Source organism: Arvicola amphibius, chromosome 7 (assembly GCF_903992535.2).
Source record: "Arvicola amphibius chromosome 7, mArvAmp1.2, whole genome shotgun sequence".
NCBI lineage: Eukaryota > Metazoa > Chordata > Mammalia > Rodentia > Cricetidae > Arvicola > Arvicola amphibius.
This window is the reverse complement of record NC_052053.1, coordinates 82193030-82215028: the sequence shown is the minus strand read 5'-3', so window position 1 is coordinate 82215028 and position 21999 is coordinate 82193030. Positions and strand designations below refer to the sequence as shown.

The 21999-nt window shown below is 45.0% G+C and overlaps 1 protein-coding gene across 1 annotated transcript in view; it reads right to left on the bottom strand.

Moving 5' to 3' along the window:
• Positions 1-1326: 1326 nt before the first annotated feature.
• Kcnk10 (potassium two pore domain channel subfamily K member 10) overlaps positions 1327-21999 on the bottom strand; it is a 126461-nt gene continuing 105788 nt past the window's right edge. Inside the window, exons 5-7 of the mRNA XM_038338114.1 lie at positions 7901-8087; positions 3901-4043; positions 1327-1947 (exon numbers count right to left, since the gene is read on the bottom strand). Coding sequence (XP_038194042.1) covers positions 1327-1947; positions 3901-4043; positions 7901-8087 — 951 coding nt within the window. The remainder of the gene's footprint in view (positions 1948-3900; positions 4044-7900; positions 8088-21999) is intronic.

Genomic DNA, 21999 nt, shown 5'->3' with positions numbered 1-21999 from the left:
TTATGTCCCCATAATAAAGGCATAAAGAAATGTAGGCATAAAATGAAATTGATAAAGACATGGCGAAATGCAAGAATGAAGTGGACTCTTAAATACTCCTTTTCAGTATTATTTTTAGATGGTATTAATGGCACTTAAGCTGCCAACAACTTAAACCATTTCAATCTTAATAGACCAGGATTGGGTGAGAGATTCGTTTTCCTCTTGTATGGAAATAGATTCTCATAGCTATGTCTACTCTAAGACACCCAAAAGGACAAAAAGCCCTGAGATGTAAAGATGCCAGGGTCCTCCTTGATGTGTCTCAAAAACACAAGATGTCTATTTTTACTTTTATTTCCAAAAAAAATAATAGGATCAGCTAGACAGAGCAGCAAGCCACTGGCATCATGCAAAAGGCAATAATTTTGGTATTTCTCCCGCCTATCAAAAGAAGTTAGAATGAAAGTGTTCCCGTAGAAAAGTGACTATGGACGCTCCAAAATCAGCTATTTTCACCTTCACACCCACTGAAGAAAATGCATGATTCGCCTTCCCACCAGGCAGTGGCTGAGGTGGTGCTTTCACCAATGCTTGCAAGCCTGCCTGAACTACCTATCCCAAGAAAAAGACAAAGTTCAGTGGGCTTCTCCCATTGGTTAAGGAGACTGCCACAGTGGGATGAGTCTGTGATTTTTTTTTTTAATGAGAAAAGCAATTGCACCTTTATCAAACGTGTGCTCTGATTAGCTTCCAACCAACTCCAGGTACCCTTGGGTCCCAAGGACATTCGTCTGGAGTAGGAGTTCTGTACCGTGGCCTGTCACAACTCAAGCTGAGGACATGCCAAAAATGCCACTTGAACCCTAGCTAGAGTGGCCGGGCCACCTGTGAACAGCTGCCCCCTTTGTGTGTAACCTATCACTAAAGGAAGGTTGAGGAATGGAGACTCCGTCCACAAGACAAGCCTGTCCTCTCAGAGGCTAGTCAAAGGAAGAGCTGCCCTTGTCTGCGTACCACGTCAGAGTGGCACTGTATGAGGGCTCTAGCCTGCCACTGGAGCTCCCCTCACAGGGACAGGCGACACCTGCTATGTGTGCAAAAGCTCCCCCTGTGTCCTGCCGCCACCATCTGAAATGAAGCTCTTATCTGATTTCTTTTGGCAGAGCAAGCTTTCAGTTGTGTATGGCACAGTGAAATATATTCTTCAATGTTATGTAATTTTGGACTAACGAGTCTATTTAAGGCACGTGTCTCAGTGTGAATATTTTTAAAAAAGAAAAACAAAACAAAAACAAAACAACAAAAACAAGACAACACTTAGTCCAACTCCAGTGTCTTTATCATTTACTCTCTGTCTTGAAGTAATGAGTTGTTCTCCAGCCCCTGGTCTTTGGTGTCCGTGGGTACCATTCCATTCTCCGTCTCAGCTTGCTGCTGTATACACTCCGTCAGCATGGCTGTGCTGGAGTTGTCTGAGTTACACATCTTTTCTGTCTCCTCCTCTTTCTTCTCTTCATCCAGAGAGTAATTCCGGAAGGTCTTATAGATTTTCTGAACATCCTCTGGTAAGGTCTTTTTGAGATCTTTGTTTTTCCTCTTGGTGAGTTTGGAGGTGGACCCAAACTTGTTGATGATGTTGTCCTCAGAAGCGCCTTGCCCATGCTTGTTGAGCTGTTCTGACCCCTTAAGGCGCAGGTTGTTGGGTCGGTTGTTGATGCTTTCCTGGGATGAAGCCTTGAAACGTCCTGTATCCAGGGCTGCAAAGACAGAACGCTTCTCTGGGGATAGCATGTCCAGAGAGTGGGCCCTCTGATCCAAGCCCAGCCTCCGGCGCTCCATACTGCGGATGGTGGCTGCTCGCTGCAGCTTGTCGTGGATCTCAACGCTGAGTCGCCTTCTGGTCTCCCGGAACTCGGCGGTGACGTTAGCTTTCCACTCGGCTGCATGGGCTTTGATCTCACCCACCTGGACAAGACAGAGGAGCAAGAACAAACTAAGAAATCCCTCTCCCTTCACGCTTCTCAGAATCCCACAGCCCTCTGGCATCCCAGGAGGGAGGTTATCTCTGGGGGAGACAGAGCAATGATAGTCTCCGAAGGAAAGAGAAAACACTTTGTCTTCTCTGGTACTGCCTGCCATCCAGTTAGTCACCCATGTCGACTGGCTGGGGATGGACTAATGAAGTAGAGAGAGCTTGGAAATTGTGACTGAATAGAGGCAGATAGCATCTAGAGGAGAGACCAGGATTTTGGTTCCACTTGCTCTCTCTATTTATTGTAAGGCCCCATTTTTTACACAAATCTGTCTCATGGAATTTCCATCCTAACATTAAAGACCACACCTCAGTCCTGGCCATAAAGTCAGTGCTCAACAAATCTTTGTCCTTTCCTGTCTTTGAAATACATCTGTCTGGGTAAGACGACCAGCCTGTCCCAGCTTCCTGAATTCCGAGCATTGAGGATAGAACTCCAGGGAAGAGCTCCTGCCTATCATGTGCAAGGCCCCAGGGTTCGATTCTGGGGTACTAAGAAAGAAAAAATATCCTGTGTCCTAGGATGTCCCCTAAGTCCTAGGCAAACTGTAATGGATGGTTAGCCACCCTCTATTAAAGTCACGCTCCAAGGGGCCTGATAACCACATTTCCATGGTTAAGATTCAGGAAAAGGGCATTTTTCACAAAGGCCATATAAAATGCTTTCTTAGAGAGTGAAGTTCTGCTGGAGACTCATTGCCAAATTCCTTGGTTGGTTAACTGACGAGGCATGAGGTACCCATATGCACCCTGCTTCCCTATACAGGTGAATGACTCGGGTTTACTATCTAGCAAAGTCTATATGGGTGTTGTCCCTTCTCTCTCTCTCTCTCTCTCTCTCTCTCTCTCTCTCTCTCTCTCTCTGTGTGTGTGTGTGTGTGTGTGTGTGTGTGTGTGTGTGTCTCTGTCTCTGTCTCTCTCTGTTAAAGCCAATATTCAGCGGGTCAGTCATCAGGGGAATCCACCTGGAAATGGGCCTGTCAGCCCATTACACAAGCTGGGAGCAATAATGGTAAGCCTAAGAACTGTGGGAGGGGGAGAGCTCCTTCAGCAACTGTCTCCCAGGTCACTTTAGACCAAGTGGATTGAGCAACTACCATTAAAGGAAGTGTCTGTCCCTCTCTTGTCCTTTTTAACTCCCTCTCCCAAATACTTATTTTCCTCTCCTCGCAGAGGAATGACATTTTGAATGTGTCTTTTCTTCTTGTCTTCCTTTTTGTGCCTTTGCCTAGATCAGTGGTTCTCGAATTGTGGGTTGCAACCTCTTGGGGAGTCAAACAAGGCTTTTCACCAGGGGTCACATATCAGATATCCTGCATATCAGATATTTACATTACAGTTTGTAACAGTAGAAAAATTACAATTATGAAGTAGCAATAAAATAATTTTATGGTTGGGGATCACCACAACATGAGGAACCATATTAAAGGGTTGCAGCATTAGGAAGGTTGAGAACCAGTAGTGTAGAGTTTCATATAAAAATCTAGGAGGAGTGAAGACTGTAGGTATCAGGAATAAAATCTGAGAATTTGACCATGGTGGGTCATGGGAAATATGGTCGTATGGCTGGCCACTGTCCAGTGACTTTCACCTCATGGAGGACAGGCCAGTTTCCCCAGGCTCCCTACAAGTCCACAGAGCCTCCCATGTGTCTGCTAACACAGACAACTGTGTTCCTCCTGCAGCAACCGCCCACCCTCATTGGCCATTTCCTTTTTTTTTTTAACATTTTTAAGAAGTTATTAAAGGTTCTAGAAATGACTACTGTCCACTCAACTTTGCTTCTAAATAGGCAGAAAGAGAATCCCTAAAATCCCCTCATGGAATCAGAAACAGGCATTTCTCAACAAGGGTTAATGGGATGCCACAGACATTTTGGGTCCTACCTCTTCTTTCGTCTTTTTGGATAAAACGCGCAGCCAGTCTCCGATCATACTAAGGACAGCTGCGAAGTAGGCAAGGCCAACAAGGATCCAAAACCACACCAACGGCTTGTACCACTCTCGGTAGTTGATGCCAGCATTTCCCCCTGAAAACAGCCAAATGGTACTTTAACATGGTCAGCAGTTGATCTTCACAGAGCCCATTCCAGTTCATGGAGAAAACTATCATTCCATAATCCAGCGAGAGCCATTAGGCTTACAGGATACAAAACACCACAAAAGCTGGAGGCTTGCTTGTAGCTTAATTTCTTTGATTCTTAACCACTAAAAATAAGCCTCAATTCTGCAACAGAGAAATGTCAGTAGCCGCTTGGCGTTATCTACTCTCACTGGCAAAGAATTGGATTTCACAGAAAAAGTATATCAGATGTCAGCCCACCTGTCATTTTGTTTTTACCAAACTTGTCTAAATTGACCTTAACACTGACTCTTGAAAGGAGAGAGGGAGGTGGGCAGCGGGAACAAGGAGAAGACAGAGTGGAAAGGAGTAGCAGGTGGAGGAAGGGGAGAGAACAGGGAAGAGGGAGAAGCCAGAAGGGGAGGGGAGAGGAGGGGAGAGGAAATAGTGGCGATGGAGAAGGAGAAGAAAGGGAGAGGAAGAGTAAGATTTCAAGCACTTGGAATTGTTTCCTTCGAAATTCTGCATGCATCTACCAAGAAAATGAGTGCGCAGAAAATGAAGTAGAATTAGATGTGACAACATTACTGAGACTTTGATCCATGAAGTAGCGATTTGCTACTAAAGCGAGAGGGATGGTGTTTACATGACGCTCATCCTGGGGTCAATTAGGCCAAGCAATTAGAATCACCATATTCTAGAGCTAAACAGTACCTATGAGACCAACTAGTTCAATCCCATCATCTCATAAATAAGGATTACAGTAAAAAAAAAAATCCATGAAAACAAATTGGCCAGTTGCCTGGCAGTATTGACTAGCTATTCCATTGAGAGAAATGGTCATTTATTCCAAATAATTAGCCAACTTATTCTAGCCTCCCTACTAGCACTGCTGAGGGCACCACTCACTCACCCAGAGAGCAGGCAGGGTGCCTCCAAGACAACTCACACGGGCGACACACTAGCAGTTAGGACACTGGGTGATGAAAGATTTCTAGCCTTTCCCCTTGGGTCATGGTTACCTCCATACCTGGCATCACCAAAGCTGTGCTGAGCTCTGTTGTTTCAAGAATACCTTGAAAAGCCTGGTGCACACCCACTGGGACTGATGGATCTTAATAAATTCAAACCTACTCTGCGACACAACCCATGAATTCTACAGCAACAAGAATATGTCTGGAGATGTGCCTGAGGGGTCCTCATGCAGAGAACCCACAGGTGAATGTAACTCACATTCCGGGGGATTTGACACCTTCTTTTCTGAAGGAAACCAGGTACATGCATTGTGCACATTTATAAGTACAGGAAAACATGATAGAAAAATAGGGAGGAAAAGGATTCCAAGCTCTGGCACAAGGGTCTGAGGTGTCTGGCATCTCTTTGCTTTGGTTCAGATGCCTTTTTCTCCCCTGCAGCCAACCTTCTTCAAAATTCATACTCATTTGATTTTCTTTGTGTGCTGGACTCATTTCTTTGTGCTCTTTCCATTTTGGATTAAGTAAATGTTTACCTTTGCAAGTCACTCAAACCCAGACAAGACTGTCACTGGGCACACACTAGCCAACAATACAGAGCACATCCTTCTGTGTAGACGTTCATCGGCCATGGCCAGAACTGCAAGCTCTGTGTGGACTCCCACTCAGAGTTGTGAACTACTGCGGTGCCATTAGGCTGTCCCAAAGTGGGTCAGCTGCAAAATGAAGCAACAATCAATCCTGAGCGGTTCGCGTTTCCAGTCGTATTCTAGTAGAGGTGATACCCAATAAGATCACAGTGATCACCAGCTCTTGGTCATGTATATCATTTGAATAGTCCAGCAATCCTCCTTGTTGGTCAGAATATTGACCCTCCCTATCCACATGTTGTCTGGGTGACTTCAACCAGAGGTGGACCAAAAATATCCAGAAAATTACAATGTCAGTATTAGACACGTGCGTGCCTTTTTCTTCTCATCAGTCACTAAACACTATAGCATGCTGACTGTTTGCATAGCATTCACATTGCATTAAGTAAAAGTCATCTGCATACAGATGGTTTCACATGCACAAGACAATGCGCATCAATTCTGGGTAAAAATTGTTTTTCATGAGGGGCCTGAGCATGTGCTGACTTTAGTGTCTACAGGATTCCCATAGCCAATCCTCTGAAGGTACCAAGTGCACATTACTAATAAATACACTGATGAAAACTCCCACTGAGTGCATTTTCCACAAATATTCAACAGGTCAATCCATGTGAGCTCTGGGAACTGGAATTTGGGGGAGACTGGAGGAATAGCCCAGCAATTTCAAAAGCACTTGCTGCTGCACAAGCATGAGAACCTGAGCTGGGATCCCAGCACCTGCCTCCCATGCTGGACATCCCGTGTATGCCTGTTAGCCCAGCTCCAGGCAGGACAGAGACAGAAACATTACTGGGGTTTGATAGCTTCTTGTCTAAACAAAAAAAAATCTGAGCCCCATATTTAGGGAAAGACCCTGCCTCAAAAGAGTGGACAGAGAATGACAGTCAAGGACACTCAATACCTGCACCCACACGCATGTGCTTATGCTCATACAGACACACATATTACATATGTATAAATTAAAGAACATGGTGCATTCCATCAGCATTATGCATGCTAAGAGACCTTAGTCTATGGAGGCCTCTGAAGAAATAGGAAGTACAGTTCTGTGATCTCTAGTAAGGAAGAGACCCACCCAAATGATAGAGGTCTGAGGATAAAGGGCCAGCATGTACCGAGACTTCAGTCCACAGCGGCTAGTAATAATAACCAAAAAGCATTAATGGGCTTCAAACTTTCCCTCAGCTCACCAGGCCACTCCCATTTTCAGGAGTGCTGTCTCTTAACAGTCAAGAGAAAAGCAGGGAGGAAAGGCAGAAACATCTGGCTAGTTCTCACAGTCGGAGCTGTCCTTTGTCCTGACTGACAGGTTGGCCAGAGCTATTGGTTTGAGATCAGGGTCTGTCACTAGCTTGCAAGCTATCTTTATTCCTCAGGTCAGTGATATTAGCCCAGACATCGTCAAAACACCAGCCCTTGCAAATGACTCTGAGAAGTGTTTGAAATTGGTGTGAAGCAGCTCTTTCTCCTCTGCTCTCACAGGTATTTCTTTTAGATTGGAACCTCATTTGACTTTCCCCAAGTACCGTCGTCTATGGATGATACAAAGGGGCGGCCTAAATATGCTTATATGCTGAAAGTTGTTTTTGTGGCTCGGTTTCTTCCTCAAGCTTTAGAACTCCATCCAGACCACTGTGGTTGGGTACTGTACACAAGAAATGACTGGGGGGATCCTGTATCTGGTCAGCAGGGACAGTGACTTTCACCTTGGTGTTAGGAGCTTTCCCCTGCCTGTTTCTACAGACCAACCTCCATGTCAACTGTTCTTGAGTCTGATCTTTGCCTTTGGCTAATTATAGCCTTTATCAAGTTGACTTGGGAAATCTTAATGCAGTTGAGAAATCAAAGATTCAGAAATTTGTTTGTCCCTTACAGAATTCAGGCAATGATGACAGCCAATAAGTTAGCATCCTAAGGAAGAGGATTAAATAAATAAATAAATAAATAGCTTGAAGCTGCTTATATCACACTGAGTTGACAAACACTGAGCCATTTCTACTTACCTCCTCTGCAAATACTTGTTAACATGATTTTGATTCTTCCCTAAGCTGTGGACCTGGACCAAAGGCCTTAGAAATGCTGGCCAACCAGATTAGAACAGGGCTAAATCCCAACCTCCTGGTACCATGATTTGGAAAAGGGCATCCAACAATGTTTTCCCCACCAAAGCTCAAGTGACTGGAAGAGTCCAGGTTGCTTACCTGCCACAAAGTCACCAAAGCCTACTGTAGTCAGAGTGACCACCACGAAGTAAATGGACTCCAAGGCTGTCCAGCCCTCGATGTATTTAAAAATGACAGCAGGGATTGTCACAAACACGATGCAGCCAGCCAAGATGAACAGAATAGTTGAGATGACCCGGATCTTGGTCTGACTCACTTGCTTCTTCTAGGATGACAAAGGAATAAGAGGAATAGACAAAGTCAGAGACAGTATCCTGGATTCAGAAGACAGACGCCCAGAAAGAAATGTTATTTCTACTGTTTTTAACTTTTCTCCAGTCATAACATGTGTATAGAAAAAAATGTGCACTCAGACATTTCCTGGTGGTCTATGAAGACCCCACATTTAAAGTTGGAGCCTATATGTGCTTTGCATGATCCCATTACTACAGCCCAATTCTGATCAGAGTCACTGGTGTAATTGCAATTATTTCCCAAGATCTTGCTGACATCGTTTTATGTGTTATTAATCTACCAGTGATCTGACATTCAGGGCTCCTCACACATTGGCAGGGTCAAGAATAATAGGTTAGGGGAGGGAGAAATGACATTGGTTTGCTAGAGGCAGTAAGATGGTCACCCACATTCTTCATGTCTCCCAACAAATGAGAGGAAACAAAAAAAATGGAGCCATAGCAGGAAAAAAAAACCCACCATCCCTCATTTATGGCAGGCTCCAACCAAGCTTTAGTATATCTCTTTATCCACTGTGAAATGTGTGTTACTCTAAGTACATGTTGAGTTGAGTTACTGCTGTGGTCATAATGTGTATTGGCTGCATCACCATACATAACAGGAGATGAGTCCAAATGAAAGGTCCTTTTCTAAAAGGTCAGTGAGACCCTCCTCCTGTGCCCACTGCTAAAGGAGCCATCATTTGGGTAGTAAAAATGCATGAAGACTGGAAATTATATTGATACAAATGAACCACACCAGCATGATCCAAGGTGGATATGCCTCACCCTTGGTAGGGCCCTCTGATGCACTGTGGTCTAACCTGCCTTGCCTCTCATGGAAATCTTCTCCGGACTCCCAGAACTGATGCTAGAGAAGATGACCCTGTCATTGAGGGACTTGAATGCCATTTAATGACATAAATATATGAAGCGGGTGCTTACCACCAGACTAGGTGGTCTGTCTACATTGCCCAGGTTATTTTTGGCAAGCAATTGGGGACAAAGTAGGAAATCTGCTTCCTGTTTGTTGCTCTCAGAGCATGGACAGGCCAGTTGCATTCATATTCTTCATTTGACTGATATAAAACAGACACCAAGAGGGGCCAAGGGACTTGCACAAAAGGATGCTGTAATGAGGGACAGAGCCAAGATTAGAATTCTGATGTAATTAAGTCTCAGCTCTGCACTTAATGATGGAAACAGCTCCCGGGTTATTCAACAATTGATCAGCTCAAAGAAAATTGCCAAAGAAAGTTGAACCTCTCTAACACAAGACATCAGATGCAATCCTTCCAAAGAACAGGCCATTTTGTGTACATTATGGGAAGACTATGGATGAAAACTAGTCAGTGTGTAAACTGTCTGGGAAAGGCTAAAGAAATACAAAGAAAGTCTTTCCCTCTGACTACTGGGAGGGCAGTTAGCATATGAAGTGGGAGCAGGCTGGGGGCAACAATTTAACCTATATGCCTGTCTCCCCATATCCTCAGGAGGGCCTTCTGGAAAAAAATGCTGATATTGATACAGCATGACCAATGAAAATATCATTCTTTCCTCAAAGTGTCACAGGAGAGATTGGTCACCTGAGAATCACAGAGGATGCCCTGCCCATTTTGTGAATTACTGTGTTGAATGACAGAGCACTGAGGGGAGGCAGCTGAGCCCCTCTGACAGTCCAGGAACTTACTAGTCTGGCTTAGTTTGTAACCCAGAGTCTAAAATGAGATTTTATGGCAGGTTATTATGTTCGTCTAATTGCTGGCAAGGGGAATTATCACCCCCCACTTTCTGTAGATCTTCCTCCTGAAATGCATAGTGAAATTAAAGTGAACTAAATGTTTATGTAATACTTGTCAAGTCCTAGATTAGAACGTGAGCACAACTCTCATCTGAATGAGAATGTGGTTGGCAAAGAATGGTGGTGAGTATGTGAGATGCTGGAGCACTATCCCATTTCCTGAAATGGGCAGGTGTGGGTTTGCTTGACGGAGGCGAAGGCAAGCATAAAGCAAAGGCTGGGTACTGGTGCTTGGTGGCATCGTCTGTTAGGGGGCTCACTGGCAAGGTAGACGTTTCTCCTCCTGCTTCCTGCCCACACCGACCAGACTGTTTCTGGACTCCCTGGAACTATGCTCAAAAAATATTTGGAACATTTGATTATTTGAGGAATGTGGAAGACTTAAGAAATATTTTTGCATGACTTTGACTATGTAGAGAAATAATGCATATATCCACATTGGATTATCAAAACAAGAGATGTGTGCCTCAAGTTGTAGGAATGTCTGTTATTCTGGACATTGTTTTAGTGCTCCACTAGATAGCAAGGGCAAATCATCAACTGCCTTCATTGAACATCAGCTGTCACTCTCAGACAGTCCAAACTCATGTTTTGACTCTACGAGAAAATGCTCCTGCTATAGAAGGACAGTCTAAGGATAGTCTACCTGAGCCACAACTTGTCCCTACTGAGTGGCCTCATGCAAGCTGCTCAACTTCAATAAAATGGAGATAGGAAAGTCTAGCTTGTGGAAGTGGTTTAGAAGATGAAACCTGTATAGGAGTCAGTGCAAGGTCTCCCAAGTACTCAGCGGTTGTGAACTGGCACCTTGGGCATGAAGGCTCAAGTCTTCCTTTAATGTAAGCAGTGCCAGACTTATTGCTTTGCTATGTTGATGAGAAATGTCTCCTCCTAGCTTAAGACGGCCTCCACTCTGGCTCAGGAGATCACTGTCCCTTGTCCCTTCCTAGATACATTACACCACACAATCACATTTTCAATATTTCCTTTTTCTTTGGTTTTTCAGTGTCAACCTTACCTGAGACTCTCAGAAAAATCTCAGCTCACAACATTGGTAGCAGGATTTTTGTTTGGTTGTTTCTTTGGTTGGTTGGTTTGGTTTGGTTTTTTTCATTTGCCTTTCTGTTCACTTCCTCATCAACTTTCTGAAACTGCTAAGAGCTGGCAATAGCATTTGGGCTGTGAGAAACAAGCTGCCAAACGGACCTGAGAGAGCCGAGTCTCACCCTTCCTGTGTTCGCAAACCCTGTGTCTCAGGCCACTTACAGAACGAAGCTGTTTCCCTGGTACCGTCCCTAGGCAAAATGATATGACGTATGCACCAGTGGTTGTCTGTCTGCATGCCATGTTGTAGCAGAAGTGAAAGGCTGTTGGGCATTTCTGTCCCACTCTTGTTCCCCACACTCTGTAGACTGGTTAGGACAGAGGACTTGCTCTTCAGCTCCTTCTGCAGAGACTGTTACAAAACACTAGAAAACACCGTTGGACCAAACTAGTTCTTGTATCAGCCGATGCTGACTATAGGAACTCTTGTAAAACTCAAAGTCCATCTCGTTGTGTGCAGCTCTGCTAAGAAACAGGAGCCTCATAGCATGAGGAAGGACCAGCTTGGATAAGAACGTGTGCTTGCAGCTCTGTTTACTTACTTCAGCCCTCGGGAGGCCAACCGTATGTCCAATTACTGTGGGCACCATCCCTTGCTTGTTTTGGTTTATAGAAACAATGTTATTTTAGAGAGCGTGCAGATATTTCTGTTCATTCACTGGCTATTTTTTCCATTTCATTTTTTTTACTCCTGTGTAATAATACCTGCTTTTCTCCTCATTTTTATGAGATTTCTTAGAATTTTGACATAGACTATCCAGATTGTTCTGTCTACCTTAAGAGTATTTTTAGTGTGTGTGTTTTACCCAGGACGTTGGGGATTTTATCCATAAGACATTGCAACAAAATTGCCAGAAATAGGAGCTAGACATGCCAAGCCCTCCTTTGTGGTGTAGCTGGGCTTTGTCGAGATTCACATATGTCACCATGGTAATACAATTGAGCTGAGAATAATTTCTCCCCAATGGAAAGACAATGGGCACTGTCTTGGTAAAGGTCGACTTTTATTTTCATTTTGTGTTTTCTGCCAATTTCGTCTGAAAGGTCTAAAACAATAGTTGCACCATGGCAGCAAAGAGCCACACAGCATAAGCAACCCTAGAGACTTAAAGAAGTCTGAACACCATTTTCCATAACCTCCATGGTGGCGATACTCCAAACACACATTAGTGAGCTCATGAAGAAGAACCTCCATGGAGACCACATACAACCCCTAAAGTTCAAATATGCAAATGGACTGAAAGGCCTCAAAAGGTTCCATTTCTGTGCTGGGCCCTTTTGGGACCTTGAACTATACCCCAGCCCCCAGGAAAAGCTGAAGGTCAAAGAAAAGATGAAGGCCGACACCCCAGTCCCCCAGAATAAGCTGAAGGCCTTGGGACCCCTCTTCAGGGGAAGTATTAGCTAATGGAGAAACCTAAGTTACACGAAGTTGCTGGCTGCAGCCTTTTCCCCTACCCGTAGTCATACAGAGAATGTTGACCACCCAAGTTTCCCTGTCAGCTAATATTTCAGACAGCCCCTGCGGTTAGCAAAGAGTCAGCAGATGCCCAGAAGATATAACTGGGGGACTGTTGCTATCTCCCTTAGACAATAATACCTATCAGGAACTAATAGCTGAGTTTCACCTAGTCTTTAGCCAATTATGATATAGGATACATAATTTTGTATTTTGAGACTATAACGTTGTGACTGTTTTGTGGTTTTTCTCTTTATAAACCCCTTACAATAGTAGACGGGGTCCTTCTCCCGGCATCTGCTGTGTCAGACTATGAGGCAGAGGACCCGTGCTAGCCCGTACTTTGATACAAAACCTTGCTTTTGCATTTAGGAAGTATGGCTCCATGTTGGTCTTCTTGGGGGGATTCTAGAACTCAGGTACAACAGACAATCTGTATATCAATGTACATACAGAGATAGAGATGAATAGATATAGACGTCTTACATCCAGCCTGATACATGTCATGGATTGGTCAACTCAGTACAGTTGAAACCCAAAGGGAAATGATGAAATAATATACTAATCCCTGTCCAGAGACTTCCAGGCTTTCTACCAAATGCCACAGATTTGAAGCTGGTACTGCCCCATTTTCTTTCTTAGTGTTTTGCCCAGATTGTGACCCCAAGGGAGACCACCAAAAACCAGAGACCGGACTGTAATTAGCAAGGTTTTATTTGTAAGCGTAAGACGAGCTAGCTTAGGAACTCATCTCCAACACCCCTTAACACCCCTTGCAGCAAGGTTGAGAGAAGTCTGAGCTCCTCTGTGGAGTTAGCTTTTAAAGGCAGGAGAAACACAAGCAGCCCTTCAGGGCGGTTAGCGGTGTTTGAAGGTCTTTGCTTTCTCTCCCAGCTTGTTTTTGTTCTTAGAGCAAGGCCACCCTGTTTCTGAGTCAGGCCATCTTTATCAGCCTGTACCAGGTGGCCGGCATAATTTATCAGGTGGGATGGGGGAAGGCCACTATCTTCCTGGGAACAAGGTAGTCTGGGTTTCTATTTTTAAAACATTCTGCTAGGAAATTTCTTCTCGAACCTTCGATTTCCAACAGCTGAGCACCAAGGGGCTGGTTTTATCTAAGATGTTAACTCCAGCTCTGGCCATCTTCATCTCCAGGAGTTTTGGGTTTATGCTAAACTATTCATGGTCTTGATGCACGCCTCTGGCCGCTCAGGTATCTTAACCTCTCTGGGTGGCTGCTACAGGTATTCTAATTTCTTAGAGAAATCTTGCCCTGGCCTGCTGGAGAGGTGAGGTTGCAGATTTGATTTGTAGTCACATTATCAAAGCAGCTGGAGTATCTCTTAACTCAGTTCTTACTTTCTAAAGATATGTTAATCAGAATATCCATTTCAACATCTCTGGGCTTCAAACTTCCGTGCAAACGATATTGCTCATTTTCACATTCACAGGCACTCCTTTGTGTTATATTTTAGAGATTGTTTTCTTTTTAAAAATAAATCTAGCTCAGCTTTAACTCATTTTTCTTCTTTCCTTGCACTAAAGTACACAGTCGAAGGTGTATTTTCTCAGTACAATCGTTGTGTGACATTTCCTAGAGAGCTAGGGCACAACAGCAAAGCAAAGTGACAGCTCCATACAAGTCTGGCTTAGCACACCAGAGTGTTCACTGGGGTTATGTACAGGAAAATAGGAGAGGAGTTACTTTTAGGACCGTGGATGATTCAGAAGAAACTGCATCACCAGAAAGCTCACCTCGGCACGGCTGGCAGATCAAGCTGTGTTCCTGGAGCAACCTGCAGGATGCTCTTCCAATTGCAGATGCTCCTATAACCCCTTTGGAGAAACTTTGTGAATCTTGTAACTTCCAAGAGCTTCCTGTGCCCTCAAGTTTCCCCAAAATTCTGATAGAGTTCAATTAATTAGGGTTTTCGAAGCCTCCCTCCTCCTTCTAGCAGGGAATGTTTTGATTCAGAGGAAATAGCTACATGTGTTCTTTTATATAATTTTCCTTATCCTCTTCAGACAATTTTTTTTCAACATTGGATTTTTCCTGCTTGATTTTTGTGGGACTTATTTATTTTTATAAAGCTAATGGGGGATTGCCAAGCTTGTGTAGTTGTCCTCACATCTTTGCACGATTTTCATACAGCCTATATTTTAGGTCCGTGCCTCCTCCAGCTGGGCATCAAAGTTATAATCATCCTTTTTTGAAGGACATAGGACCAGGACCACCAGTACAGGATTTCTTGGAAAACCTACTCCATTTACCGATTGCATGTGTGTCGGCTTCCTTATAAACTGAAATTTGACTGTCTTTCATCTGCACTCTCTTTACAAGAAGTTAAAGCAGGATGAAAGATCCCTGCTTTTTCCATCCGTAGTTGTATTATCGGTTTGGCAGCCACAATGTTTTCACGATGAACATATCGGAGAGCAGTGTTGCCCCTGGCGTCCCTGACATTTGAATCTGCACTATGTTCTAGCAGACTAGATCTTCTCCTCGCTGGTGTGTAGTCTAAGTGTGAGTAGTGTTGTTGTAGACTGTCACGTCCATGCAGCACCTTCTACTATGGAAGGTACCTGGTCTAGATTTCTCTAAGCACAATGGAACAAGCTCTTGTTATTTCTTATCCTGACCATTTCGCGTCAAGTGCATCCACCATCCTCCACTTGCAGAGGACCACCAGCTGGTGGATTGGCCTTCTCAACCCCACTCCTTCCTGCTGGGATATCCAGCGCAGCTCCTTCAGAGGTCCACTTCTCAGCTTCCTTTTTCCTATTTCCTTCATATTTGGGGCAGCATCCTGATCACAGCCTTTTTTTTTTTCCCCAATAGAAAAGCGTGGGCCTTCAGCTTTGGCACTTTTTCTTGTGAATCAGTCCAGCACAGCAACAGAGTAAGGGCTTTCTGCTAAGCCCCACCCACTGCTTCTGTGCTTTCTCCTTTTTCACTTTGACCTTGGCTGTGCCCTGACAGCAGACCACCATTTTGACGGGTGAAGCTAGAAATTCTCAGTGTGACCCTCTGGTCTGAACAAGAGGACTCTGACTTGTGTACTTCCAAAGCACACTCGGTGTGGCCTGCCCCACGCTTATGGTGGCCCTAGACAGGGTACTGGAAACCCCAGGCCACCTGCTGGAGTGCCAGCAGGGAGTTCTAGACAGAGAAAGTTCTGGGAAGAAGAAAGGCAGAGTCTCCAGCCAGATGTGGAGAAGGCAGGCTGGGGAAGATGGAGATGAGGCAACGGAGCCCATGGAAGAACGTAGATCTAAAACTATGGGCTAATTTAAGTTCTAAGAGCTAATTAGGAACGTGTCTGAACCAAAGCCAAGATTTCATAATTAATAAGTCTCTGTGTTATTTTTTTGTGAGCTGGCAGGGCCCAAAGGAAAATTCAACCTCACAACTCTGGGTATATATTAGGAAACCCGTCTGTTCACAGCTAAACCAGTATTCACCAAATGTTGAGACAACATTGAGCTTCAATTTCTGTTTGCTTGTTTGTTTTTCAAGACTGTGTAACAGCCCTGGCTGTGCTGTAACTCACTTTGTAGACCAGATTGGCCTCAAACTCACTGAGATCCGCCTGTCTCCCAAGTGCTGGGATTAAAAGTGTGTGCCACCACCGACCAGCTAAGCTTCAATTTCGATTACCATGATTTTTTATTGACTCTTTGGAAATTTTACATTATGCCTCACAACACACCCCGCTCTTTTCCCAGTCCCTCCGTATCTGCCCCTCACCCCTGTAGTGTCCCCTCCAAAAGAAAAAATTAAAAATATTAATTAAAAACAAAAACAAAAAAACCCACTTCAGCCCTCCACCTTTCTCCTCTCCAGCACCTCTTCACTTGCCTGGGAGGCAGTGGGAGCTGTGTTGTGTCGCGCAGTGTACCCTTTGGTCCACACAGCTTTGCTTGCACGAGTTCACTGAAATGAGTTGTTGGTCTGATTCTGACTCAAGGCCTCTGGTACGCCGTCAATACTAGACCCTCACCAAAACTCCCCTGAGATGTCCTGCAGCTGCCCTGGGTCACTCAGATCCTGCAGCTATGTTTCCTAAGGACCAGTCCCTTCACATATTCCAGCAGGTCATAGGTAGGATAGATGTTGGGGTGGGCCAACTCAAAGCCCTCAATGTGGGTCTGGATGATAGATGATTTGGTGGCCACTGGGACCACCCCCTTCAGGTGAGGGAAAGAGCCAGTTCTTCTATGCCCATGCCATTGGAGCCAGCTCTCCCACGAGGGGCAGAAACAGTTCTGTTGTAGTGGCCAACAAGGGGCAGCGCCAGCTCTCCCAGGGTCAGCAGAAGGGCAGTGCCGGATCAGAACAGTCCGGGTATTTCAATAATGCATGGTTTTTTTTTTTTTTTTTTTTTTTTTTTGAAAGAGGGTTTCTTGGTATAACAGCCCTGGCTGTCCTGGAACTAGCTCTTGTTAACCAGACAGGCCTCAAACTCACAGAGATAGACCTGTCTTTGCCTCCCAACAGGGGTTAAAGGCATGTGCTGCCACCCCCCCCCCCAGTTCACTATGCATGGTTCCTATGGCCCCCTGTGGTAACATGGGCCATGGAGACTAACGTGGACCCCAGCTGCGACAGGACCATGGACCCATGCATTGCCCTTGGCAGTACCTTAAGCCCAGATGTCAGCATGGCCGGACGTGGCAGTGCAGGTCATTCAGATTTATATGGTCCCTGTTGTCATGACTCAGCCATATAGTCTCAGGTAGCTGATCAGACCCTGGACATCTGCATAGCCCTTGGTGGTAAATGGAGTCACAAGCTTCAAGTTATTTTTAAAGATCTGTTTGTTTTATTTATTATTTTATTTATTTATCTATTATTTTAAGCATATGGATGTTTTGTCTACTGTTATTTGTAGTTTTTTTTTCTTTTTTTTTTTCACTCTTTACTCTTTGCTCTTTGGGGACCTGGTCACTCAGCTCTCAAACACAATGACTCTTAGTTTTCCTTAGAAATGTTCAACCTTAGCTTGGCTTGTTTCTAGTCAGCTTTTCTTAAATTATCCCATCTACCTTTTGCCTCTGGGCTTTTCATCTCTCTCTCTATTGCATTTCCCTTTCTTTACTTCTTGCTCTGTGGCTCACTATGTAGCTGGATGACTGGCCCCTGAGATCCTCTTATCCTTCTCCTCTTTTGACTCCTTGAGCCTCTCTTTCCAGATTCTGCCTCCTAACCTCTCTGCCTGCCAGCCCCACCCATTCCTCTCTCCTGCCTAGCTGTTAGCCATTCTGCTCATTATTAGACCAATCAGGTGTTTCAGACAGGCAAGGTAACACAGCTTCACAGAGTTAAACAAATGCAATGTAAAAGGGTGCAACACATTTTTGCTTCATTGAACAAATATTCCACAGCATAAACAAATGCAACACATCTTCTTCAACTAATATTCCACAACACTTATTAGTTTATACTTGCTGTAACAAAGAAGAAATGTGATTTATTGGGTTCTTTCAAAGACCACGTGCACCCCCAACTACCCTCTACCAGTACTCCCTGGTACCACCACACTTTGGGTTTTGAAAAACAGTGTCTCTGGCCCCTGACTCAAGAGTCGCCACATAGCCTACAGCAGATTGGCCAATTCAGTGCTCTCTTAGTTTTAACAATGCAAAATGTTTAAGTGTCTGGGGCTTGATAGTTGGCACAGTGGCTAAAGAGCAACTGACTGCTCTTCCGGAGGTTCTTCCTAGGTTCCATCCCCAGCACCCATGTGGCAGCTCACAACCACCTGTTAAGTCAGTCCCAGGGAATCTGATACCTTCTTCTGGCCTGCATGGGCACCAGGCACACAAACGGTGCACAGAATACATGCAGGCAAAACATTCCTCCACATAAAACTTAAAAAGAGAGCTTGAATTAGTCCACTATGAACTAGGAAATACATGGGAGCATCTGCTGTGCTGTGAGGTTTGGCTTCCTAAAGAGAAGCTACTTCCCCTCTTTAAATTGTGGGTGCTCACCATGAAGAAACAGTTATCATACTAGATCAGTTGCGAGCGAGGGTGCAACGGATCTTTGGATAAAGTAGGACTTGACAAAGCCTTGAGTCCTGGCAGAGCTGTGAGGTCAAACATCCACTCAATGGCTGTGAATTGTCTAGGAACTCTTTACTCTCTTCTTCGTCCATCTCTTACCCTGTGACTGGTCGCTGAAACCACTGAGAGGTCGGAAAGCAGTCGGAGGACCTACACACAACTCGGCCTGTGTGAGGTGTGGAAAGAAAGTGTGTGTGAGCTTCTGGTGGGCTGCCTGGAATCACCACTGATCACATGCCCAAGAGTCAAGGTAAGTAAGAAATGGGTCTGCTAGAAGACATGCAGGAAGCTTCCAGGATCAGTCAGATTAACAGTAAAACCAATAAAAGATGCCTTAGTGTTATCAGGAGATGATGCTCCACCAATTGTTTCTTTCTTCCCTTCCCTCTTTCTCACCCCTTCCCTTCCCTTTCTTCCTCCCCTCCCCTTCCTCTTTTCCCTTCCTTTTTTTTCCTTTCCTCTGTCCCTTCTCTCCCTCTCCTTCCCTTTTCTCTTTCCCTTCCCTTCCTTCTGTCCCTCTCCTTCCCTCCCCTTTCCCTTCCCTTCCCTCCCCTTCCCTTACCTCTGTCCCTTTTCCTCCCTTCCCCTTCCCTTCCCTCTTTCACTCCCCTTCATTTCCCTCTGTCCCTTCCCTCTTTTTTCCTTCCCCTTTCTGCTTTAGTTTCTTTTTTATAGACAACTATTCTTAGTATGAGCACATGAAGCTAACTGGGAACATAAAATTGTTCTTTTATAACCACTTCTTCACAGAAATTAGAAACAGAGATCCTTTAAGACAAAAGGAAAGGTATCAGGTCTTATGCTCATATCATGTTAGAACAGTTAGAACATGGCATTTGCCTGGCCTTAGCGAAGCTCAGCTTCAGATGACCGAGGGACAACCCCCAGTGCTGTACTAGACCCCAAGTCACATGGCCCCATGCTAGGATAGAAATGAGTTAATGGGTCTCTTTTATTCTTGTTGTTAACATTTTATTTGCATTCCCTTCTTTAGTCTGGTGAAAGGAATCCCCACCCAGGATAGAATCTAAACGGACCTGGAGTTAAGAACGGACTCAGCCAGTGATCAACATGGAACATGTAGGAGTTTCTATGGTGGGAAGGGCTGGGTGGCAACAGTGCACACACCATCTGGTGTTAAATAAGAAGAGCAAGGAGTTTCTCTCTGGGGCTGGTGGCCACAACAGTACTATTATGTCCCATTTCAGGGGAGTCCCCAGGATGCTTCTAAGCAGCAACACGACCACTGCCACCACCACCACCATCACCATCACCACTAACACCATAACTACCACTATTGTCACCATTACCACCATTAAAGGACTCTCTAAGAGGCCTGAGCATGACTGACATGGCACTGCCAAGTCTCGTCTTCTCCCCTCCCCTCTGCCTTGCTAACTGTTAGATTACATTAATAAAGCCAGCCCCCGAGGTCTGTTCCCTTATCAGCTACTTCCTTTTGCCTGACTCCAAAGTCCAACTATCAGAATACCAAGGTCCAGCAATCGAAATTCATTATTTGGCTACACTGGCTAGCCTGCCCAATCAGAACATACCAACTCACCCTAGTACAGTCTTCCCCTTTTTTCCTTAAAAAACATTCCTGCAGAAACGCCTGCTCTCTGATCCAGAGGCACCACCCCCACCTCCACCACTTGTCCCTCCGGGGTAATAAATCTCCTTTGTGCTGAGAATTTGGTGTTTGGGTATGTTCTGTGCCAATTCTGAGTCCCATTCCCCCAACCGTCATGACCACCATCACCACCACCACCAGACTGTGACTTTTGCTGAAACCAACCTTTTGACATCTCTTGAATCATTCTTCATGACTGGATAACCTTCCAAGTTTGGTTCTCCAGCTTTCCTGGGATTCAGCAGGTATCTAATACCTCTACTCAAGGGTGTTCCTTTATGGAACATACTTGTCTGTTACTCCCTTATCACAAAGGAAGAACTCACCAAGGATACAGTAATGTCAAATGTTTCAAAGACAAACTGGCCAGTGATATTATATGGGACCATCCCATTAAAATCATAGGCCGCCATTTCTGGAAATCAAGGGGGAATTTGGTTTCAGTCCCTTGGAGGCAGGCCAGGGACACAGCCCAATTAGATCTTTTGATGACAGGCCCACAGTTCTGCACTTCAAGAGCACCTACAGCTATAGCCAGGTGTGACACAGTCCCTGTGGGTAGCATAGGAATAGAGGAGATAAAGAAAATAGCATGTTCATGACCTTGCATATTTCTCCCAGAGACAATAACACAAAATGCCTTTGGAAATTACACACACTATCTGTCTTCTGCATAAGGGGTGATGGCTACACCCTTGAGAGAAGACTTGAAGTCTGTGCTTCCCACAGCACAGTGCCTGGGCCTTCGGAATCCTAGGGATATTTGCCAAAGGTGGCAGCAGAAGCCATGCGGACCTGATCTTCTTCCAACTCAGTAATTGCATCCTGCCTGCTCTGCTTGGTCACCTCCTCTTCCCGCGAAGTGGCAGTACCTCCTCCTGCGCAAACCTGATGGGGAAGCCCCGTGGCTGGCTTATGCGCACCTACAGATTCTCCTCACCCCAGCCTGTAATAGCAATGACTCTGCCCTCCACTCTCTAGAAATGCCTCCATGTTTGCTGTTACTCAAATGACACACCAGCGTGTGCTTTTGTTCGCTCTCTTATCCAAGACTGTTTTTTGTTTTAATATAGTGGTTTTGGGTTTCTGGGAAAATGGAGGGGAACGAACATCGATCCCCATGCCTCCACACATACAAAGCCTCTCCTGGTATCCCTACCAGAGTGGTACATCTGCTATAACTGATTGTTCTGCAGTGACTTCTCAGTTACCCAAAGGTCATTTATACCAGCGCTCACTCCTGTGCTGTGCAGTGTACAGTCATGGATAATGGCATGTATCCACCATTACAGTGTCACACAGGGTGCTTTGCCAGCCCCAAAATTCCTCGTTGTACCTCCCTCTCCACTCATCTTGTACTGACTTCCACTTGGTGATAGGCATGCATACCTCTTACACATCTCGCGGCTTCATCGAGTTGGGTTTTGTTTTGTTGCTTTGGCCCCTTGAAATTCTGTTCCATATGTAGGACACTGTTCATGTCTATCAGACTCCGGCTCATTCCTCAGAGCCTAGTTCTAGCCTTACCTCCTGCAGGAATGACCCTCTGCTACCCTCTCATTAAACTTAGCATTTCTTCCCTGCTGTGTTCTGTGCGTGCTCCCTGTCAGTGAGGCTGCTCAGTAGGCCTTGCTATCTGTCTCTTTCATCACCTTATTACACAATGCACACCTCCATCTCTGTGCCATCGGTGCCAGAACACTGGACTTATTTTTCTGCTTGTAGTTCCTAGCTTTATGTCAACCTGACACAAGCTAGAGCCATTTTAGAAGAGGGAACCTCAAGGGAATATTTACGGGCCAGCCCGTGGTGCATTTGTTTGATTAATGACTGATGTAG